Source organism: Eriocheir sinensis, chromosome 62 (assembly GCF_024679095.1).
Source record: "Eriocheir sinensis breed Jianghai 21 chromosome 62, ASM2467909v1, whole genome shotgun sequence".
In the NCBI taxonomy this organism is placed as follows: Eukaryota; Metazoa; Arthropoda; class Malacostraca; order Decapoda; family Varunidae; genus Eriocheir; species Eriocheir sinensis.
Window position 1 is genome coordinate 8,076,659 of NC_066570.1, and position 19,507 is coordinate 8,096,165.

Sequence of the window (19,507 nt, forward strand, 5' to 3'; positions counted from 1 at the left end):
AGGCAGGAGAGTGTTCCAGAGTTAACTCTTGCATAAGAAATTTGGATAGTACAGGGATGAGCTAGGGTTAAAAACTGTGCAGTGGGGCCACAGGAAGGGTGGAGGCATGCAGTTAGCAATTTCAGAAGAGCAATCAGTATGAAAAAATTGCTAGAAGATAGAAAGAGAGCTAACACTGCAGCAGAACTTGAGAGGTAAAAGACTGCCAGTAAAAGGAGGGGGGTTAATGAGACAAAGAGCTTTTGACTACTCTGTCCAAAAGGGCTGTGTGTGTGGAGCTCCCTGAAACATGAGATGCATATTTCATTTGAGGGCAGATAAGGCCCTTGTATATGGATAGCATCTGGAAGGAGGAAAAAAAATGGTGGAGATGATGCAAAATACCTAACCTAAAGGAAGCTGCTTTAGCAAGAGATAAAACATAATGTTTTCAGTTAATTTTTAGAGTAATGGATAGGCCAAGAATGTTTATTGTGGAAGAAGGGGACAGTTGAGTGTTATCGTAAATAGGGGCTAGGTATTTGGAAGATTGTGTCGAGTTGACAGGTGAAGAAACTGAGGTTTTGACACACTGAATGACAAGTTCTTTCTGCTCCTTTCAGAAATTATGGTAAGGTCAGAGGTTAAGTGTTTTGTAGCATTCTGCCTTGAGTGTAATTACCCTTCCTGTTGGGAAGTCCATCCCCCTTTTTTTCTTTTTAAGGTTTCTGCCTACGGTGCTGGTAGGCTTTCTTGGTGGGGCCTAATGACTGGCCCCGGCCTGTTATGGCACAGGCAGGTGTGTATAGTAGTGCCATCATGCTTGGCTCATGCTGCCCCCCAGAGCTCATCTTTGATCATTTCTTTAGAGACAGAATCTAGAGTCCAGGTTGATAAGTGGTCTTCAGGACAGCATGTGGACTGTCTTAGGCCACTCAGCAGTGCCTAAAAAATCACAACTTATGGCGGCATGCGGGACATGAACCTGCATCCTCCTAGACGCGCACCGCGTATGCGTATGCTTCCACATAAAAAAATTTGAATAATGCAGAGTAGGGTCATTGACATAGGAGTAGATAGAACTGTTTTGGATGGACTGTTTATGATCCTCTACCCTAATAACTTTTCCTTCTTTATCAATAAGGGAGGGGAGGGGGTTGGCGGTGGCCAAGTGGTCCGCGTGCGGACGTGGTGATCCTGAGGACCCAGGTTTGAATCCCTATGAAAGACACTGACAATTTTTAATCATCAACACTGAGTGGCAGAAGATTACCTATATGCTCTACAGATCTTCAATCGACCCTTACTTCAGCAACTACAGTCACAAAGAGCACCATTTTCATTGATATATTTGAATGTTTGTGTATACAAAAAACCCTCAAGCCCTCTTATATGGATCGCAAACATGCCGATTTGCATTGATAATCTACCACATAAGCACACGAAAGAACAACTTTTATATCAAATAGTATAGTCTGATCATACTCAAATGAATCATGGCCTTTCAGATACCCATATTTCATCTCATTCAGGTAGCTACTTAAAGTGACACCCGACTCTGCAAGCGTCTATACATAAGGAATTTTGATGTGTTGCATGTAAATAGCACGGGTAGCCTAATATTCTAAATAAATGTGCCCGTGAGCTGTCTCCTTTGTTGGAAAAAAAAAAAAAAAAAAAAAGCCTATCATTGCATCCAAAAGTTATCATTTACTATTTCATGTTATTTCGATTATTAATCATTATTTACATGCATTAAGTTATTAAGATATCCTTTATATGCACTTGCAGAGCCAGTGGTGTCTTTTTATACACCTGAAATGAGCTATCAATCAATGAATTTGTAAAAAAAACATCGTTCAAGCATGAAGTGACTATGTTATCTGATACAAGCTTATCTTTTCGTGTGCTTGTATGTTACATTATTATCGATGCAAACGACTGAGTTGTTTTTTGTATACATAAACATTCAAATATATATTATTGAAAAATAAGCTTGAATGTCTGTCACAACAGTTGAGTTTCATGAATTTACGAACTAGAAATGCGCAGGTGCCACATCCATCAAAACTCCCACTTTGTTGGTGGACAGATGGAATGACACAGACTATAGTAGTACACTTCAACAGCCTAAGGGAAACACAAGGATGCTCACAAACCTGTATGATCTGCAGTGCAGTGTGTCTTGGGGTGTCACGCTGTGGAGTGTGTAGGAAGGGGTTGGAGGGTGCCAGTTCTCCACTTTCACTGTACACACATGCTTCACTAAGCCCTGGGAAGATTAAGGGTATTATATTGCTGACTGTAAAAGACATACTCTTCATGCGTGAATATTTCCTGTCAACATCTACCTTTCCTTCCTGCTGGAAGTACGCCTTCATACAGCCTGTTCCTAAGAAGGGTGACCGTTCCAATCCCTCAAACTACCGCCCTATAGCTTTCCTTTCCTGTCTATCTAAAGCTTTTGAATCAATCCTTAACCGGAAGATTCAAAAGCACCTTTCCACTTCTGGCCTTCTATCTGATCGCCAGTATGGGTTCCGCAAGGGGCGTTCTACTGGTGATCTTCTTGCTCTCTTAACTGACTCTTGGCCATCCTCTCTTAGCCATTTCGGTGAAACTTTCTCAGTTGTGCTAGACATATCGAAAGCCTTCGATAGAGTCTGGCACAAGTCTTTGCTTTCTAAACTGCCCTCTTTTGGATTCTATCCTTCTCTCTGTTCCTTTATCTCCAGTTTCCTTTCCGGCCGTTCTATCTCTGCTGTGGCAGACCGTCACTGTTCTTCCCCTAAACCTATTAACAGTGGTGTTCCACAGGGCTCTGTCCTATCACCCACTCTCTTCCTGTTATTCATCAATGATCTTTCCATAACAAACTGTCCTATCCACTCATATGCTGACGACTCCACTCTGCATTATTCAACTTCTTTCAACAGAAGACCCTCTCAACAGGAATTACAAGACTCCAGACTGGAGGCTGCAGAACACTTAACCTCAGACCTTGCTATCATTTCCAATTGGGGTAAAAGGAACCTTGTGTCCTTCAATGCCTCAAAAACCCAATTTCTCCACCTATCAACTCGACACAATCTTCCAAACACCTATCCCCTATTCTTTGACAAAACTCAGCTGTCACCTTCTTCAACACTAAATATCCTCGGTCTATCCTTAGCTCAAAATCTCAACTGATAACTTCACATCTCTCTTACTAAATCAGCTTCCTCAAGGTTGGGCGTCCTGTATTGTCTCTGCTAGTTCTTCTCCCCCACACAGATGCTTTCCATATATAAGGGCCTTGTCCACCCTCGTATGGAGTATACATTTCACAGAGGACAAGTGTTGAAGAGAGAGAGTGGTAGGCAAAGGATTGAGTGCGGTGACAGGAAGTGCAGTTTTCAAAATGGAAATTAGAGACAATTTTACAATGGCCTAAGCCTTGAAATTACCTTGCAGCACAATGACCATGATGGGGATCCGCAGCAGCTTGGTGGGGCTGCCGAGACGCTGAGTGCCGATAGTGATCTTGTAAGCATACTTGAGTAGCTGTCCCCGGTAGGTGGGTGGGGCATCACATGGCAGTGTCTCCTTGTACACAACTGTAGAGGAGATGCACACCACAGATTCATCACATTACAATGGACAACCAGCAAAGGAACTAACAAATGTATACTATAAGAAGTTGGACTCATTTAACATTTTTCATGCTGGTTTCTTTTTAACCCGGTAGCAGCGGGGATCATGTTTCTTAATGGTCCCTCCAAGCGAGAAAAATGAGAAAAAATCACCCCTCACACAAAGCATTTCATAATATATATCAAATCATTTGTGATCAGATTATGTATCATCTATTTTGGGGGTTTTCTATCATGGCACAAATTTGGCCCGTCGCTGCTACACGGTAAAGCCACAAATTTGGCCCGTCGCTGCTACTGGGTTAATCTGATTTTAGACCAACATGTTAAATTATTAAGGTCTTTATGCTGGGCTTTTCTCCAATTGTGATGGACAGTAAAAGTAACAAAAACAGATGGGCCATCCATCATTTGGTTATCAGACCTGCTAAAATTTTTACATTTTCACTATATTTTCTACCTCTCTCCTGCTCTGACAGCAGAATTTCCCTCTTTCCTAATATGAACACTTCACTCAAAACCCATTGACAGTTTTTACTTAAAGAATATAATTGCCTTAATTTTTCCTATGTAAAAATTGTCTGATATGTATAATGTTTGATTGTCCTTTACAGCATGAACTCTTGAGTGCCCAGATTGATAAATAGAGCAATTCATCCATTTTTCAGAACCCTAATTTTGGTAGTGACTGTTAATTATTGTCCAGGAGTAATTAATCACCAAACAGTGCTACACAACTACCGTATTTTGTGGCGTATAACGCACATCTTTTTCACTTAAAAAATGTCAAAAAGTTACCCCTGCGCAGTATATGCCAAAGGTACAAATTTAGACAGATTTTTTTTCAGTCTGCCTTTTTCTGCCATAATTTTGAAGTTTGTGTGGGGTTTTATAGGTCAGCATGACTCCTAGGCTGCCACACAACTGAGATAACTGACGCCTGAACACCCTCACAGTCAAGTAGTATGTGCCCAGCCATTTCCACGCATTGATGAGACTCTGGAAGCCCTTCGCTGCTTCCGGTGTTTTTTTATGCTAGACCTGCAAAGCATATACTGGCAGGTCCCTATGTGTGACAAGGACATGGAGAAGACTGCCTTCTGTACAGGAGAAGGCCGGCTATGGGAATTCGAGATTCTTCCCGTCAGAGTGTGCAACAGACCAGTGCCCTTTTTCCACCTGATGGATGCTGTCCTGAAGGGCCTGACATACCAGACATGTTTACTTAGACAATGTGATCATCTATACGCTGACCTGGGCCATTCACTTACGGCGCCTTCAAGAGGTATTACAGTGGATTCTGGAGGCTGAACTCAAACCTGCCCTAGAGGGGGTGTCTTCCTTGGGAAATACACTTGCACAAGGGGCCAAGGCATCAAGCCAAGACACAACAAACAATCTACCTTCTCTAAAAAAATATTTTCTTGACTTTATGACCTAATTATCCTTGTAAAGTGTGTCAACTTACATGATCTGCTCTCGCCTGGGAGAAGCTGAAGGTCGCAGAATAGAATCTTGGGCTTGGTGGATAACACAACGCGGCCTCGCTCACCCCGGCACGGAGCAAAAGATGTGTCTGGTGGGTGAAGGGAAATTTAAGATTCAGGAATATGTATAGTCAGAAATGTCATGGGTCCAGAGAAAAACATCTTAAAAAAATTACTTTATCCTTTGATGTATAAGATGTCAATTTGTGGAATATATTCCCATTTATAGTTTCAAGGCTATCTATAATTAATATATATGTTTTTTAATCATTATTCAGTGTGCTTCATAATAAATAGTATAACAAGCCATAACAAAATGTTTGGGGCTATCCTAGCACTCTTAAAGCACTCTTAATTACAAACCCACAGCCCTGGGTTTGATCCCAGACTAGGCAGTTAGTGCACAGCTCACCAAGCTGTTACTCTTCCCACTGGGACATGTCAAAAAATGGGTACCCCTCTTGGGAAGATAAGGAGTGGTAAACTGGATGTCCCGATTACCATGTCCGTTATTTATCTGACCTGCGTTGGCCATTGCTCGCTCCTCAGCCTGGCGGGGACTGGATGCTGGTAGCCTCACACGTGCCTCATTGACTGAGCACTGACAGTGGATCTGAGCACTTCCCCATGCCACCACCTCACACACATCACTGAAACATTTGATGCACAGATTACAACATCATTAGTACAAACTCTTGATTGATGGAATTCAGTTTGGAGAAATTAGCAGACAGCTTTTTTTTTATTTTTACTCTAAACTAAATTGAGATTTAGTGGAATAGTCCATTCAATCAATGAGTGTTTTGTGGAATGATCCACTCAATTGATAAGTAAGAGTGATATGTGCAGCAGAGCCTAATACTTCTGAGAAATGTGGCATTCTGACAGCTTTCCATTAATTTCTAATCAGGATTGTAGTTTACAATAGCTTGCATTTTATTAAATTTATCCCAGATTGCAGATTTAGATAACAGTGCAGAGACAATGACTTTCAGAAAAGTACCGGCCTCAGCAAGCACCAGGCACATGCTCAGAGCTACACATGGTACCAGTGCCAATGTACCCCCGGCATGATGTGAGACTACTGCAACACCACTTTAGCAGCAGCTCTGGGCCCAGCCCACTGTAGTCTCAGAGCAATGACAGCCTAAAGAGAGATGGGAAAAGGAGGGAAAATCACCTGGACTGGGCACGGAGGGCTGGGTTGAGTGAGGGAGCCGTGACAGTGACGCAGACCTGCACGGTGTCCCCAGCAAGATGCACTGGTCCTCCCAGCACCTGTGCACACACTTCCACCATCTCCACTTGCTGGCAGTAGGTGGGAAGTGAAGCTGCTTGCTCCCTCACTAACCGAGGGATGTCAGGCTCCCCCTCACTGCTGCCACCTTACTGCCGAGACAAATGGTTATTGTCATCAGTTTCACAGCAATTATAAAAAGTCACAAAACCACTATTTGCTTGGCACTGAAATGAATGCATAAAGCGTTAATTGGTACAACCATCCCAGGACTTTCACCCATTTTTCCCTTTTGTAACCCTCCTATTAACCCTTGGATGTGGACTTCCTACAAGAAGACATCACCAAGCTACAGGAGTCGAGCAACAAGTGGCTGCTACAGTTTAATGAAGAAAAATGTAAAGTCACACACCTTGGGAGGGGAAATCCAGCATACCAATATCACATGGGAAACACTCCACTATGCACCACGGAGGAAGACCTGGGAGTATATATTACCAGGCTACCAGTGAAGACAAAATCCATGCCAATTGCAGTGGAGGGGTTAATACCTGTTTTTAGTTGAAATAATAAAATTTCAAATGGTTTGGTATGATGGCTGTTCCAAGGCTTGGGCATGGCAGCTACTGCAAAGTACCACTTGCCCATCCCCTCACTGGCCCTTCTCGCCTGACTCACCCACCTCCAGACAACTCTTAAATTACTGATTAGAGGTGAATCTATCACACAGCAGCCCACACAACACATTTAACAACACAGCTTAAAAAGTTTTATACTAGTGAGTGACCTGAACACAACTGAAGATAAACAATAACACAATGTTTAATGAAGAGATTTTCTATTCTCGTTTTCTATTACTCTCTTGGTCCCACACGTCCTCTGCGTGTATCGAAACACACGAGAAATTAATCACAACAAGGAAAGGGTATTCCCCGGCTGCCTGGGATTGAACCCGTGACCAGCGTGACGGGAGAGCCACTCCTTACCGAGTCGGCCAAAGAGGTACCCCACTGGCTAAGTGGGTTATAGGAGGCTTGTTCATCAGGCCGTCGCTGCACTACAAATGCATCAACTTTCATCTGTGACTCCCAACCCATATATAAGCTCAGCGTTTGGTGGTACCAAAAAAGTACAGAGCACGATGTGTAAACTGTGGAAGGGTCACATTATGCAGGTTAGTGTAGTGAACTATCAGGAAACTGCTCAACACCATGCCTACATTCGGATCAGAAGCCACAGATGACACATGATTCATTGTGGGTAAAGTAAGGCTCAGGGAACTATCCTTGTTGTCTTTTATCTTTGGTCGTGGCCAACACACACAGCTCAATATTCTTGTGCTCTGTGGTTTAAAGTGGTGTGTGTGCAGTTTTGCAACATTTTTGCCTCTAAACCAATAGTTGTAAGGGTTGGCTATGAAAGTTTTGATGATGTGTTGACAGAAGTGTGTGAGCCAGGTGTGGCTGACCAGAGTGGGGATGCTGCCTTCAGTATGATGAATTGTCACAGTGGTCTCCAAGCACGAACCTTGGATCAATCATAACACAAAAGACATCATCAACTCCTTAAAGGTGAATTTTATATTACTCATGTCAATTCATATTATTTCATCTAAAAAAAGTATTCAGGGAAAGGTTCAAATCGGAAAAATCAAAGAAAGTCCTGGGGTGGTGGTGTAGTAGAATAATTGGAGATGGCATAGTGTGCATGTGCTGAGAGGACAGCGTATCATACTGAACTCAGCAATGATGCCCAAACTCTTGAGCTGTAAACACAGCAGCAGAGCTGTTGAGTCCCTTGGTAGGTGGGGAGGCAGGCTGATTCTGTGGCTGGCTTGGTTCTCAAGTGCACAATCAAGATTCTCTGTTGTGACAATGGAAATAAGAAAATAAAAAGGCTAAAATATATAATAGATGTGGAGAAAATTTCCTCTACATATGAAGGTATAGATGAAATAAATATGAATTCCTTCATCATATCACCAGTGTAACTAAGTGAGAGAAGCATGCTGTGTACCACTTAGAAACAGACGGTGGGAGTGTGGGGAGGGCTTGGGAGATGTGCCGGCATGCTAGGCTTGGTGCATCAACTAGTGAACGAGTTATGTACTAGCTGGACACTGCTGCACAGTACTACACACAATATAATTTACAGATAGTCTAGCATTTTGAAATACCGGAAAATCTTAAGAATCACCACTCCACCCCCTCCACCACCCCCTATCCCCCAAGACAAGCCTGGGGAACTGTGGGGAACCGGGGTATTGGGAGAGCCTATCACTGAAAATGGCCTTCCAAAATTTCCCTAGAAAATCCCTAAATCAGAAAAATTCCCTAGTCTCGAAAGTAAGGAAAATCCCTACCGTATACTCACATGCGTGGGCTAATCGCTAACCAAGCATACCATCGCTAACCACCCCAAAACAGCCCTGAGCCATGACTCAAGGTCATCCGGGACTCGGGCTGAACAGGCCCGGGCTATACCCGGCCCTCAGTATGGCAGCCGTTGGGCTGCGTGTTCTTAAAAAAAAAAAATAACCACGCATGGTGGACCTGGTCTCACATGCGTGGGCTAGTCGCTAACGAAGCATACCATCGCTAACCAAGCGTACCATCGCTAACCAAGCGTACCATTGCTAACCAAGCGTACCATCGCTAACCAAGCGTACCATCGCTAACCAAGCGTACCATCGCTAACCAAGCGTACCATTGCTAACCAAGCGTACCATCGCTAACCAAGCGTACCGTTGCTAACCAAGCGTACCATTGCTAACCAAGCGTACCATCGCTAACCAAGCGTACCGTTGCTAACCAAGCGTACCGTCGCTAACCAAACGTTTGTAGAAAAAAAATATATGAAGACCTAGTGATGCTTCATACGGTAGGTAATGAATGCGAGCTATTTTGCGGCGGCGGCGTTAGCTCGATTAATCCCTTTAGGGAGCTGTGGTTTTGGTGGTCGTTAGCTCGATTAATCCCTGTAAGGCACAGTGGTTTTGGTGGTGGACGGCCAAATCACTGAAAAATGGGCTTTCAAAATGTCCCTACAAAAATCCCCAAAATCGGGAAAAATCCCTAGTCTTTAAAGAAAGGAAATTCCCTAACGTATACTCTTGTAATCTATTCCTATATAACGTAGCAGCCGCCGCAACAGGTCTGTTGACGAGAGTAGGGCGTGTAATTGGATGGTCAGCGTAGTTGAACCCCCACCCCACCACCCCAATCGTAGTCGAGCAACTCTTGGGAAATGTCATGTTTCATAATAACATATGGTACAATACTGACGGTTAACCCATCCACTTCTTGTAAGTTGATGCTAGATCATTTTTACCGAGTAGTTTAAGGTACAAAATAAAACAGATTTGTGACAGCTGTCATCCAGATCGAACTGACGCTCCTGCTGTTAACTGACGCGGGAGTGACCTACCGACTGCTACGTATGACCCTGGCCTCCATTTTACTCAAACTCCACTATAAGTATCGCGCATTGAACAATATCCGTTTGTTTTCTGACACGTGCTTGCCACACCATGTGACACATGACACGCCCGTGTCTTTGTTGGACTCGGTACTGGGATAGTAATCGGTCCTTTTGTCAACCTACATGCACAGCAATAAAGAGGTTAAATACTCAGTTAACACTTACCGAAAGGTAAAGTAGACTGATATTTTGAGGGAGGGAGTGTCGGGCCTTCCATCCATTATGGCGGCTTGAAAACAACCGATTTCAGGAACCCGCCATTAGGTGCTGCCGCTGAAACCCTCGCGTAGTAACATTTTACGAATGTATTAGAAAATACAAATAGCTGCGGCATTAGTTGCTTTAATATAGAGAAAAAAATAACGTAAAACTCTTAAAAGACCGTTTTTTGTCCGAAATTGTTATAATCCATGCGCGTTTTGGATATTACTGTCTTAGGAACTAGTTTGTAGGGTCCACTGCAAGGCAGGTACGAGGCTCAGTCTGTGTATAGAGGCGGTTGTGAAACAATAACAATGGACTTAGAAAATCCAAGCCACCCAACTCTATAATCAATGAGGCTTGCCCCCCTGGCCCCTCCCCAAGGTAAAACGTATACGAAAATGCATTATAATAATAATTCTTTCACGTGCTAAATTACTATGAATATTGGTTTGGAGTGGTTATTCTTAAGTTTTGCCGAAAATAGTTATTGGTGAGATCCTATTGTGGCAAGACTTTGAACTCACCTTGATCCCTCACACTTCCTCTTCATAATGTTCATTATATTTTGACCATGGTCTTACTTTTAATGTAGAAGCATGTACACTACAGCCTTTTATGTAGAACGTCTCAGATTTGATGAAAACTTACTACGAGTAAACAGAAGGAAGTATTAGTGCAGGAAGGAGAAAAACTTACCCATACGCAAATAATAGTCTATATTTGACTCGACGTCAACCAACCGTGTTACACAATCATGCATGTCATTGTTAGAGGTATATTAACCAGTAAATGGAGAAAATGCAACATACAGGTCAGGCACCAATTACTGAGAGGGGTTGGTTACATGTTAAGGGAGAGAAATGGTTTTGGAGTGGTGGAGATGGCTTGATCACCAGAGATGAAAAAAAAAAACTTACAAGAGTGGAATAAATAATAGAAGATAACTCCTGTAAAAAAGAGAGAGAGAGAGAGAGAGAGAGAGAGAGAGAGAGAGAGAGAGAGAGAATTATTATTATTATGATAAGCTACCAAAGCCTCCCTTCAGGGTGCAGATACAAGTTGAACCACACAAAATACCAAAAGGTACTGGAGAGAAGCAAAGGCAACGAATAGTTAAGAAACTGGCCAGAGGGGGACTGCACCCCCCCTGGACCCCCCTACATGTATGATAAGCCTGAAATCGGTTCCCTTGGGTGGGGGACCATATCTAAATGGTTTTACTTCAGATTAAGACCCAACTCACAGCCAAGAATGCCTTGGTGCTCTATGAAGGGTTTAGTGTCCATACAAAACATTACCGTACTGCTTTGTCGTCGCAAATCACTTGTTGTTGTGATGCAAAAAAATTTGTCGTAAATATTTACGTCAGTTGAGTAGTCGGGCCCGCCATGGTGGTGGTGGTAGGAGGGACTGTAGGGTTGCCAGATGCTTCAATAAGAGAAATCCTCTCATCACATCATGATAATATATAATAATATATCAAATAATAATGAGGATAATATTTACGAAAGCGTAGCCTCCTCTGGCGGCGGCCGCAGCGGCGACCCAGCTGGTGTTGCTAGAAATACCTCCTCACAGAAATAAGTCGCATGGAGGGGGTTCAGGGGGGGCACAGACCCCCCTTGTTAGAAGGTTACGTAAAGTTCGGTTGTAGTAGTTTAAATACGCTCCCTCACCCAAAACCCTCAATTTCCCACGGGTGTCCAAACTGAACCTCTCTGCGAGTTATTTTGCGGCTGTGGCTGTGGGTGTTCAACACACTTTGAAATTTTTTTTCCTTTTTTTTAGTGATTTAATGATTTGCGACAGAAACAGTTAGCAGAGTATTTCACAGCACACTGAAAACTACCAGAAAAAAATAATCTCAGCCACCAGTATGAGTTGGTTCCTAATCTGAAAATTTACCATTTAAACTACTCTAACCAAACTTTACATAACCTAACCTCTAACGAGGGGGCTTCGCCCCCCTCGACCCCCCTGCTAACCAGGGGGGTCTCTGCCCCCCCTGGTTGCGAGGGGTGAGTATGGGCAAACACTAGAATAATACCAAGGAAAGATATTGTGTTGGTAAATCTTAGGAATAGCAGCTCCTAGCGGGTGTGCGTTTAGGGCACAGTGTGGTGGTAATTACAACATTTCTAGCATGTACGACGGGGTTTTGACAAGCGGACAGGCGTGTTTATGTCACAAGGGTGTATTTTTCCACGCTGGCCTCACGATTTCTTCCAAGTCGATGGGCGATGAGATTGTGAGCTCCGGGGTGAAGAAAGGGAAGAGCCCGCGCGGAAAAATACACCCCTTGTGACATAAACACACCTGTCCGCTTGTCAAAACCCCGTTGTACGTGCTAGAAATGTAATTACCACCACACCGTGCCCTAAACGCGCACCCGCTAGGAGCTGCTATTCCTAAGATTTACCACTGTGTTTAGTACGAACCCAAACACGGCCAAGTGACCATGATGATGATGCCAAGTTTATTAAAAGGCCATCAGTAGGCTATTCATGATAGCAATCAAGACTCACTCACTCACTACGACGTTTTGAGTAAGTGTATCAAGGATTATTATCGAGGCTAACATCATAAGTGTTGACGGCCCTCGCACAGCGCTGCACTAACAATGGAGCGGAAACCTCATCAACGGTAAACGGTAGTTACTCGTAAATCCCTGGGGCCATTCTTACCAGGATGAAGGGTGTCCCAACGCAGAGATGGGCCGCCACGGTGCTGTATACTGCTGCCCCTCAAGCGTTTTTCCGTCCCCGGGAGCCCAGCCACCCACCGTCCAGCAGGAGCAGACTGTCTGACACTCTGACAGCTGCTGCCTTGTTTTGCTCTTGGTCTTGGGCACAGTGGTCATGAGTTTGAGATTACTAGCTTTTGTAACGGCCCCCTGTCAAAGAACTATCTCTCTCTCTCTCTCTCTCTATCTATGTATCTTATCTATCTAGATCTATCTATCAATGTATCGGTATCTACCTACCTATCTGTCTATCTCCACCTGTTTATCTCTCTATCTATATATTTATCTCTATCTTTTTTGGGGGGGGTATTTCGCTGGGGATATACCCCAAGGGAGGAAGGCGGTGCATGCCGCGCAACCCCCCAGACGGCTGGTAGAGATGCCCAATTCTTTTTCAAGGCGGCTCATCAACGGGGCTGAGGGTGTCGGAAAGAGCCACTTTTCCCATGGTACCGGACAGGTCTGGAACCTCCGCTCTAGCACCCCGCCGAAGCGCAAGGCGGAGACCTATATACCACGGGACCACGGGAGCCCCTTTATCTCTATCTATCTATCCATCTATCTATCTGTCTATATCGACATCTAGATCAATCTATCTCCATATCTGCAATGTCTATCTATCTATCTATCCATCTATATATTTGCCTATCTATCTATATCTACATATATATATATATATATATATATATATATATATATATATATATATATATATATATATATATATATACATTTATCTCTATCTATCTATCTACCTATCCATCTATTTATCTATCTATATCTATCTATCTTTATATGAAAACTTCGATCCCTTGATGTAGAGTCCCTTTATAGAGAGTCCCGACAACCCAAGATTTGGACCCTGTTTCTTGCCTTTTCAAACACTAGCACACGCTCTCTTTGTATTTCTTTTCACAGCCATACGGGTCGTTCACTGAAACTGAGAACGCTTGTGTCAGACCTGCACACCTTTCCTTAACAGCCAGCAGGGAGCCAGCAGCCAGCGAGCTGTGGGAAAGTATATAAGAGACAGTTTGTCTACATCAACAGGTGCCGTCAACCCACCATTACGCCCTTATACTTTACCATAATTTGTTCACCAGCCATTGTGATGTGCCGTAAGATGACAGGAGATTATTATTAGCCTTACGATCAGCCATTGTCTCAGTATAGGCACTCAGTAACCAGAGGTGAGCGCGGTACTGAAACATTATTAGTGCGATTGCGGTAGTGCGGTACTTTTTCTGGAGTAGTGCGGTTGCGGTAGTGCGGTCCCACTTTTTTCTTTCCCAGTGCGGTACGCGGTGTGCGGTACTGCGGTAGCGGTAGTCACTATAGTCAGTATAAAAAAAATACTTTAGTGCCAATCCTGGCTATCCATTGACTAACTAACAACTTGTGAGATACAAAAAAAAAAAATAATGATGGACTGGGGGAGGGAGAGTGGGAGGTAAGGAAGGAGAAAGGGGGGGACAGGGGAGTAGAGGACGGGAAGGGGAGGAGGGGGATCGAGGGATGGGAATGCAGCTTTCCGAGGGAGGAGGGAGGGGACAGGGAAGGGGGAGGAGGAGATCAGCGTCATGTGAGAGAGGAGGAAGTGGGGGGTGGGAAGAAAGGAAGGAAGGAAGGAAGGAAGGGTGGTGCAACAGCTGCAGTAGCACTAGCCAGGGAGGAATGTTAGGGAGGATATGAGGGAGTGAAGGGGAAGGGGAGGAGGGGAGGATGAGGAGGAATTATCCAGCGTTTGAGCGAAAACGAAAGATTACTAATATAGGAAAATCATGACAGGAACAGTGAAACATTATTCAAACTGTCCAACATATTAAGACAAAACACATCAACTGCAACGTACTGGTAATAGCAAGACCTCGACCGTGGGAAAGCTGTAAACACAGCAAAGAAACCACGTGGAAATTTCAACAAGGAGATAATTATAATAATAATAATAATAATAATAATAATAATAATAATAATAATAATAATAATAATAATAATAATAATAATAATAATAATAATAATAATAATGATAATAATAATAATAATGATAATTTATCATTATTATTATTATTATTATTATTATTATAATCAAACAATATTGATCTTGGCTACATTGAAGAGAGAGAGAGATGTTATTGTTGTTGATTTGTCGGCGGGCCCGTCAGAGGATGTCTTCAGTTTTCAGCTTATCGAGGAGGTGGGAATTTTGCCACCACCTCTGCCAGGGTGGAGTCTTGGGTGAGGCTCACTCGCTCTGCTGCTGTCTGGGGAGCCGTGTCGTCGTCAGGGTGGAGCTGTGGGTCGGGTGGGTGCAGCGGGGTGGTGAGGGGGCACTCCAGGATGTTGTGCAGCAGAGGTTTCCGGGTGGCTTGCCAGCAGTGGGGGCAGGGTGGGGTATCCTTGTTTGCCACCTCCTCGTAGCAGGCAAACCCGAGTCTGAGGCGGCGGATGGAGGCGAGGATGGTGTTGGGTGTGGTGTGGGGGAGCTGTATGACAGGCTTGTTGTGGGTGGCCGTGCTGTACCACGAGGCAGAGGCAGAGGCCTGAACCAGGACGGCCTCGTGTTCTAGTCGGGTGAGTGAGAGAGAGAGAGAATGATAAAATAGAGAAGTTACAATGAAGTTAAAAAAACAGATATTGTATGTTATGCATCAAAGAAAACTTTGTACGGGACATGAGCGGCGATCATGTTAATTAGTGCTAAGTTCAGTCATCGTCAGAGGCAATCATGGCGCGCTGCCTTGGGTTGAGTGACGAACAGATTTACTCTCAGTTATTCGCGTTTGGTATTGAGGATATGTTATCAACTTATCAGACATGTCTGATGATGATTCAGTAACTAATAAAAACTATGTAAAACCGAGTGAGATGAATACCGTCATTTAATATGCACCAACGAGAGGCAACACCATCATATATAAGGTGGGTTTAAAGAAAAATTCACTTTGCTAAACCACTTTTTTGCATGTTTTTCCATTATCTTAAAATTGCTTGATTGATTTTTTAAGCTCATAAAAAAATTAAAAAAATAGGTCGGCACAACGGGCGGGTTCGGGGTTGAAATGGCCGGCACCGCGCGGGTTAAGGAAGACTTGCAGTTGTAGTTTAGTCTGTCTATTTAGTATTTAATTTTGAACAATAACTGAAAAGTCAGAATGATTGAATCACTGATTCTGATGACTGATACCGATTGACTGATTGAGTCTGATTCACTGTAAAAAAAAAAAAATTCTTTGAGCAGCGCATGCCGCGCTGCACATGTCGTCTTTGATAGTTTTCAAAGGACTGCAAAAAAAATACTGCAGGATTTTTTAGTGCGGTCCGCGGTAGTGCGGCATTTTCAGAAATTTTGCGGTAGTGCGGTACTTAATTTTTTTGTGATGCGGTACTACCGCACTAAGTACCGCACTTGCCCACCTCTGTGTTTTATTACTTGCCGCTGGAGACTGGTTTACTCTCCTAGTGGGTAGGGGCATTGGGAATCTTTTAGAAGAAGTGGGTTTATAAGGCCTAACACAGATAGGGGCAGTAGGTCAGTCAGAGATTTGCAATCCAGCCTAGTATGAGTAAGACACGCAGCAACGAGTCGAGGTAAATCAACTAGTCACAAAGCAGATAGACTGTGAGGTGAGACGCACAGGGAGGCCTGCAGTGGCTGGGTGCTGGGGAGGTGGTAGCCGAGTGGTCAGCATGCGGGCATAGTGAGCCCAAGAACCTAGGTTCGAGTCCCACCGATGCATGTTGACAATGTTCAACCGTCTCTGAGTGACAGAAAATTACCCACATGCTGCTCAACTGCTGGGCAGCATGTGTGTAATCTTGTCACTCAGTCAACACTATCTTAGGCGACTTCGATCAAGAGGAGCATCAGGGGGCAGCATGAGCCAAGCGAGAGAGCCTACTGGCATGATAGGCAGCATCTAAAAAAAAAAAAAAAAAAAAAAAAAAAAGGTTGTGACTGTGCTGTAGGCTACTAATGCAGGAATAAAGAAGACTACTGCTTATCTCTCAGCTTTCAATAACCACTACCACTTGCTGGTTGGTGCTGTCTCCGGTGTGCAAACCCACGTACACAACCCACTGGAGGAGGACATGAGGGAGAACCCAAAACCCACCTGTGTGACATTGTGTTGGGAAGAGAACTGCATAGCTCTTGGCATGTGACTACTACCTGCACAACATTGGTGTTGAGTGTGACCACCACCTTTGTGCCATACAGATTAGTCTGACCCTTGAAATGATGGGAAGGATTTGATGTTACATGTATAACCACTTTTGGCATGTAAGAAAACCTGTGTATAGCTGAGTGAACACAATACATTTGATCACTGAGTTGGGCACAGGTCAACCAATTGGTTTTGGGAATATCACAAAAAACTACTCGTTTTAGCATTTTATTAGTACACAAATGTTTTTTCACCCCATTTTCATAAAAATCTATGTTGGGGAGTTTTACAGTATTTCATCTATACATTTTTAGTTTTATTTTCTTTGGTAATTGGTTCAATACAAAAAGCATGTGAGTGTGCTCAAAACGTATGGTATTGTATTTTATACAAAAACATAAAAAATTGCCTCACAATCATACCATACACACAGAAACTGTACAATCAGACAAATGGATAGGCCAGCAGCCTCATGCCCACTGGCAACTCAGAGACACAGGAGCGTTATCTCCTGGGGGAGTGTCACTGTTCACACTCTACCCCCTGCTCTCCACCACCAGAAGCAAAACACTCCTTGTACACTCTGAACTAGCGCAGACTTGAGATTTTTAGCCTATAAGTCACGAATGAGTAACTTTTTACATGTTAATCCATCACAAATACACTACTTGATAATAAGAAAAGTCTTAATTGTAAGGTTTTACATTACTAGAGATGATCTTTGGTAAAGTACACAAAGATTCATGGTTGTCATCTTAATTAGGGTGTTGCTACAGGGAAATAATGGGACAAGCAGACAGAATGAGCAGCCCCTGACAGCAGCACTTTGAAGCACATAACCAACCCCTGTGAAGCAAATAATTTACCCAAAGAAGCCTCAAAACTGAAATTTTCAAAAATAATTAATTAAAAGTTTTGTAATGTTCAGGAGGAGTTCCATATTGACACTGGCACTAAAAAGTCAAGTTGTAGTGTAAGCAGCTGTGTTTAGCTGGAGCTGCTGGTGGGGTAGGATGAAGGTCTGATGGAGTAACAGAGGTTGGTAGTGTGCTAGCTGCCCCCTGTTTCCTCTTGTGTGTTTAGGTGGCTGCTCTCCCATAACAATAAAACATTCTCAAAAAGAAGCTGTGTTCTTGTGGGATTTACTTATGATGAGTACAGCAAGAAGGTAACTGAGGGTGATAGTGAGAGCAAGCTGTCACTTTGTTAACATGATTTGTGCTGACACATTATATCAGTTATGTCCTTCTGTTAAGTACCATTAAGCCTAATATTACTTTATATGTTCAAAATAAGTTTGCCTGTGTCCTGATTGTAATTTGATCACCCAATTGGAATTGTAAACCTGTTATATTCACTTTTTGGTAAAAGTAATGTGCTTAAGAAAATGCTTTACTCTGTCAGTAAGAAAATGGTGAACAGTCTGCTGACATTACAGCCAAGGTGGTGAGGTAAGCACTGATTGGCTGGGACATACACTGCCTAATCTTCATTGGGGAAGGAATTAGTTGTCTTTATTTGTAAAACTTGAAATGTTACTTTTACACTTCATTTAAATTGATTGACTCTTTTCATGGAAGATGATATTGCTTGTAATAAACCTAGAATCACTACATGGCAGGTAGCTTATGTGTGGATCACAGTACAACTTTTTTTTCTCTCATCCATGTACAAACACATACACCTATGCATGCAAACAACCATACAAACAAAAACACACACGCATACATGCGACCCATGAGTACACACACATATACACTCTCCTTCAAATATTTTTTTTGACAAGCATGATTCACTGCCTGCTTACCGTGCTGGCCTTCAAATTAATGCTACATTCCTCTTCTGCCATTTTGGATTGGATGATTGGATTTAATGCCCTTTTTTGATGGGAACCTCTCATATATCCAAAATGGCCCTCTTGTATTATGCATTTCCTTATGAATGTTAGGCTTTCATGACAGCAGATAACAATAAAGTTTGGCTCTTTTCTAGGGTGGAGGAAGTGAGCAATTTTCATTAGTGAACTGGAACCCCTCTGATACAGGACCCTTGCACCACAGTACTCTCTCTATTCTACATCCAAAACAACAGCCTCAATAGCCATCTTACATCTCATTACCATTACAAACCTGCCAATCACAAACTCATCTTTTACATTTACTCATTTTCATCCAGCAACTAGGCTTTTCAGATACACATGTTTGGGAAGAATCATAGAAAAAAAATAATAGAAGAACTTTGTACATGAACATTCAACTTTGCCTGACTACTTTTTGGATCATCATTTTTTGTGTTAAGTAAAACAATTGAGATTAACCCTCAAGCTAGGCAAGTCAGACCCCATAGCTTGGTTGGGGTTATGCATGTTACCTCTCCCACTAGGGGCCTGCCTTAAGCAGGGTCCACACTCATGTCTCTACAAACAAACAGAGCATTCTACCATGGAGCAACCTGGTTCCCATTTTCTCTCTCCTTGAAGCCATCTTGGACATGGGTCAATGGCTGACCAGGGAAGTGCTTGTGACCTGTAGCACAGCAGCACAAGTTATTACAATACTCCTTACAAATATGTAAGTACATGC

At 43.1% G+C, this 19,507-nt stretch overlaps 1 protein-coding gene across 2 annotated transcripts in view; it reads right to left on the bottom strand.

Moving 5' to 3' along the window:
- The window catches only part of LOC126986732 (RAB6A-GEF complex partner protein 2-like), a 24,464-nt gene extending 11,596 nt beyond the window's left edge, over window positions 1-12,868 (bottom strand). Inside the window, exons 1-6 of one of the 2 annotated variants that reach the window (XM_050843105.1) lie at window positions 12,704-12,868; window positions 6,279-6,487; window positions 5,600-5,748; window positions 5,080-5,187; window positions 3,426-3,575; window positions 2,139-2,251 (exon numbers count right to left, since the gene is read on the bottom strand). In XM_050843105.1, coding sequence (XP_050699062.1) covers window positions 2,139-2,251; window positions 3,426-3,575; window positions 5,080-5,187; window positions 5,600-5,748; window positions 6,279-6,397 — 639 coding nt within the window. In that variant the 5' untranslated portion in view covers window positions 6,398-6,487; window positions 12,704-12,868. The remainder of the gene's footprint in view (window positions 1-2,138; window positions 2,252-3,425; window positions 3,576-5,079; window positions 5,188-5,599; window positions 5,749-6,278; window positions 6,488-12,703) is intronic. The other variant, XM_050843106.1, reaches the window with a different exon arrangement.
- Between the last annotated feature and the right edge of the window lie 6,639 nt (window positions 12,869-19,507).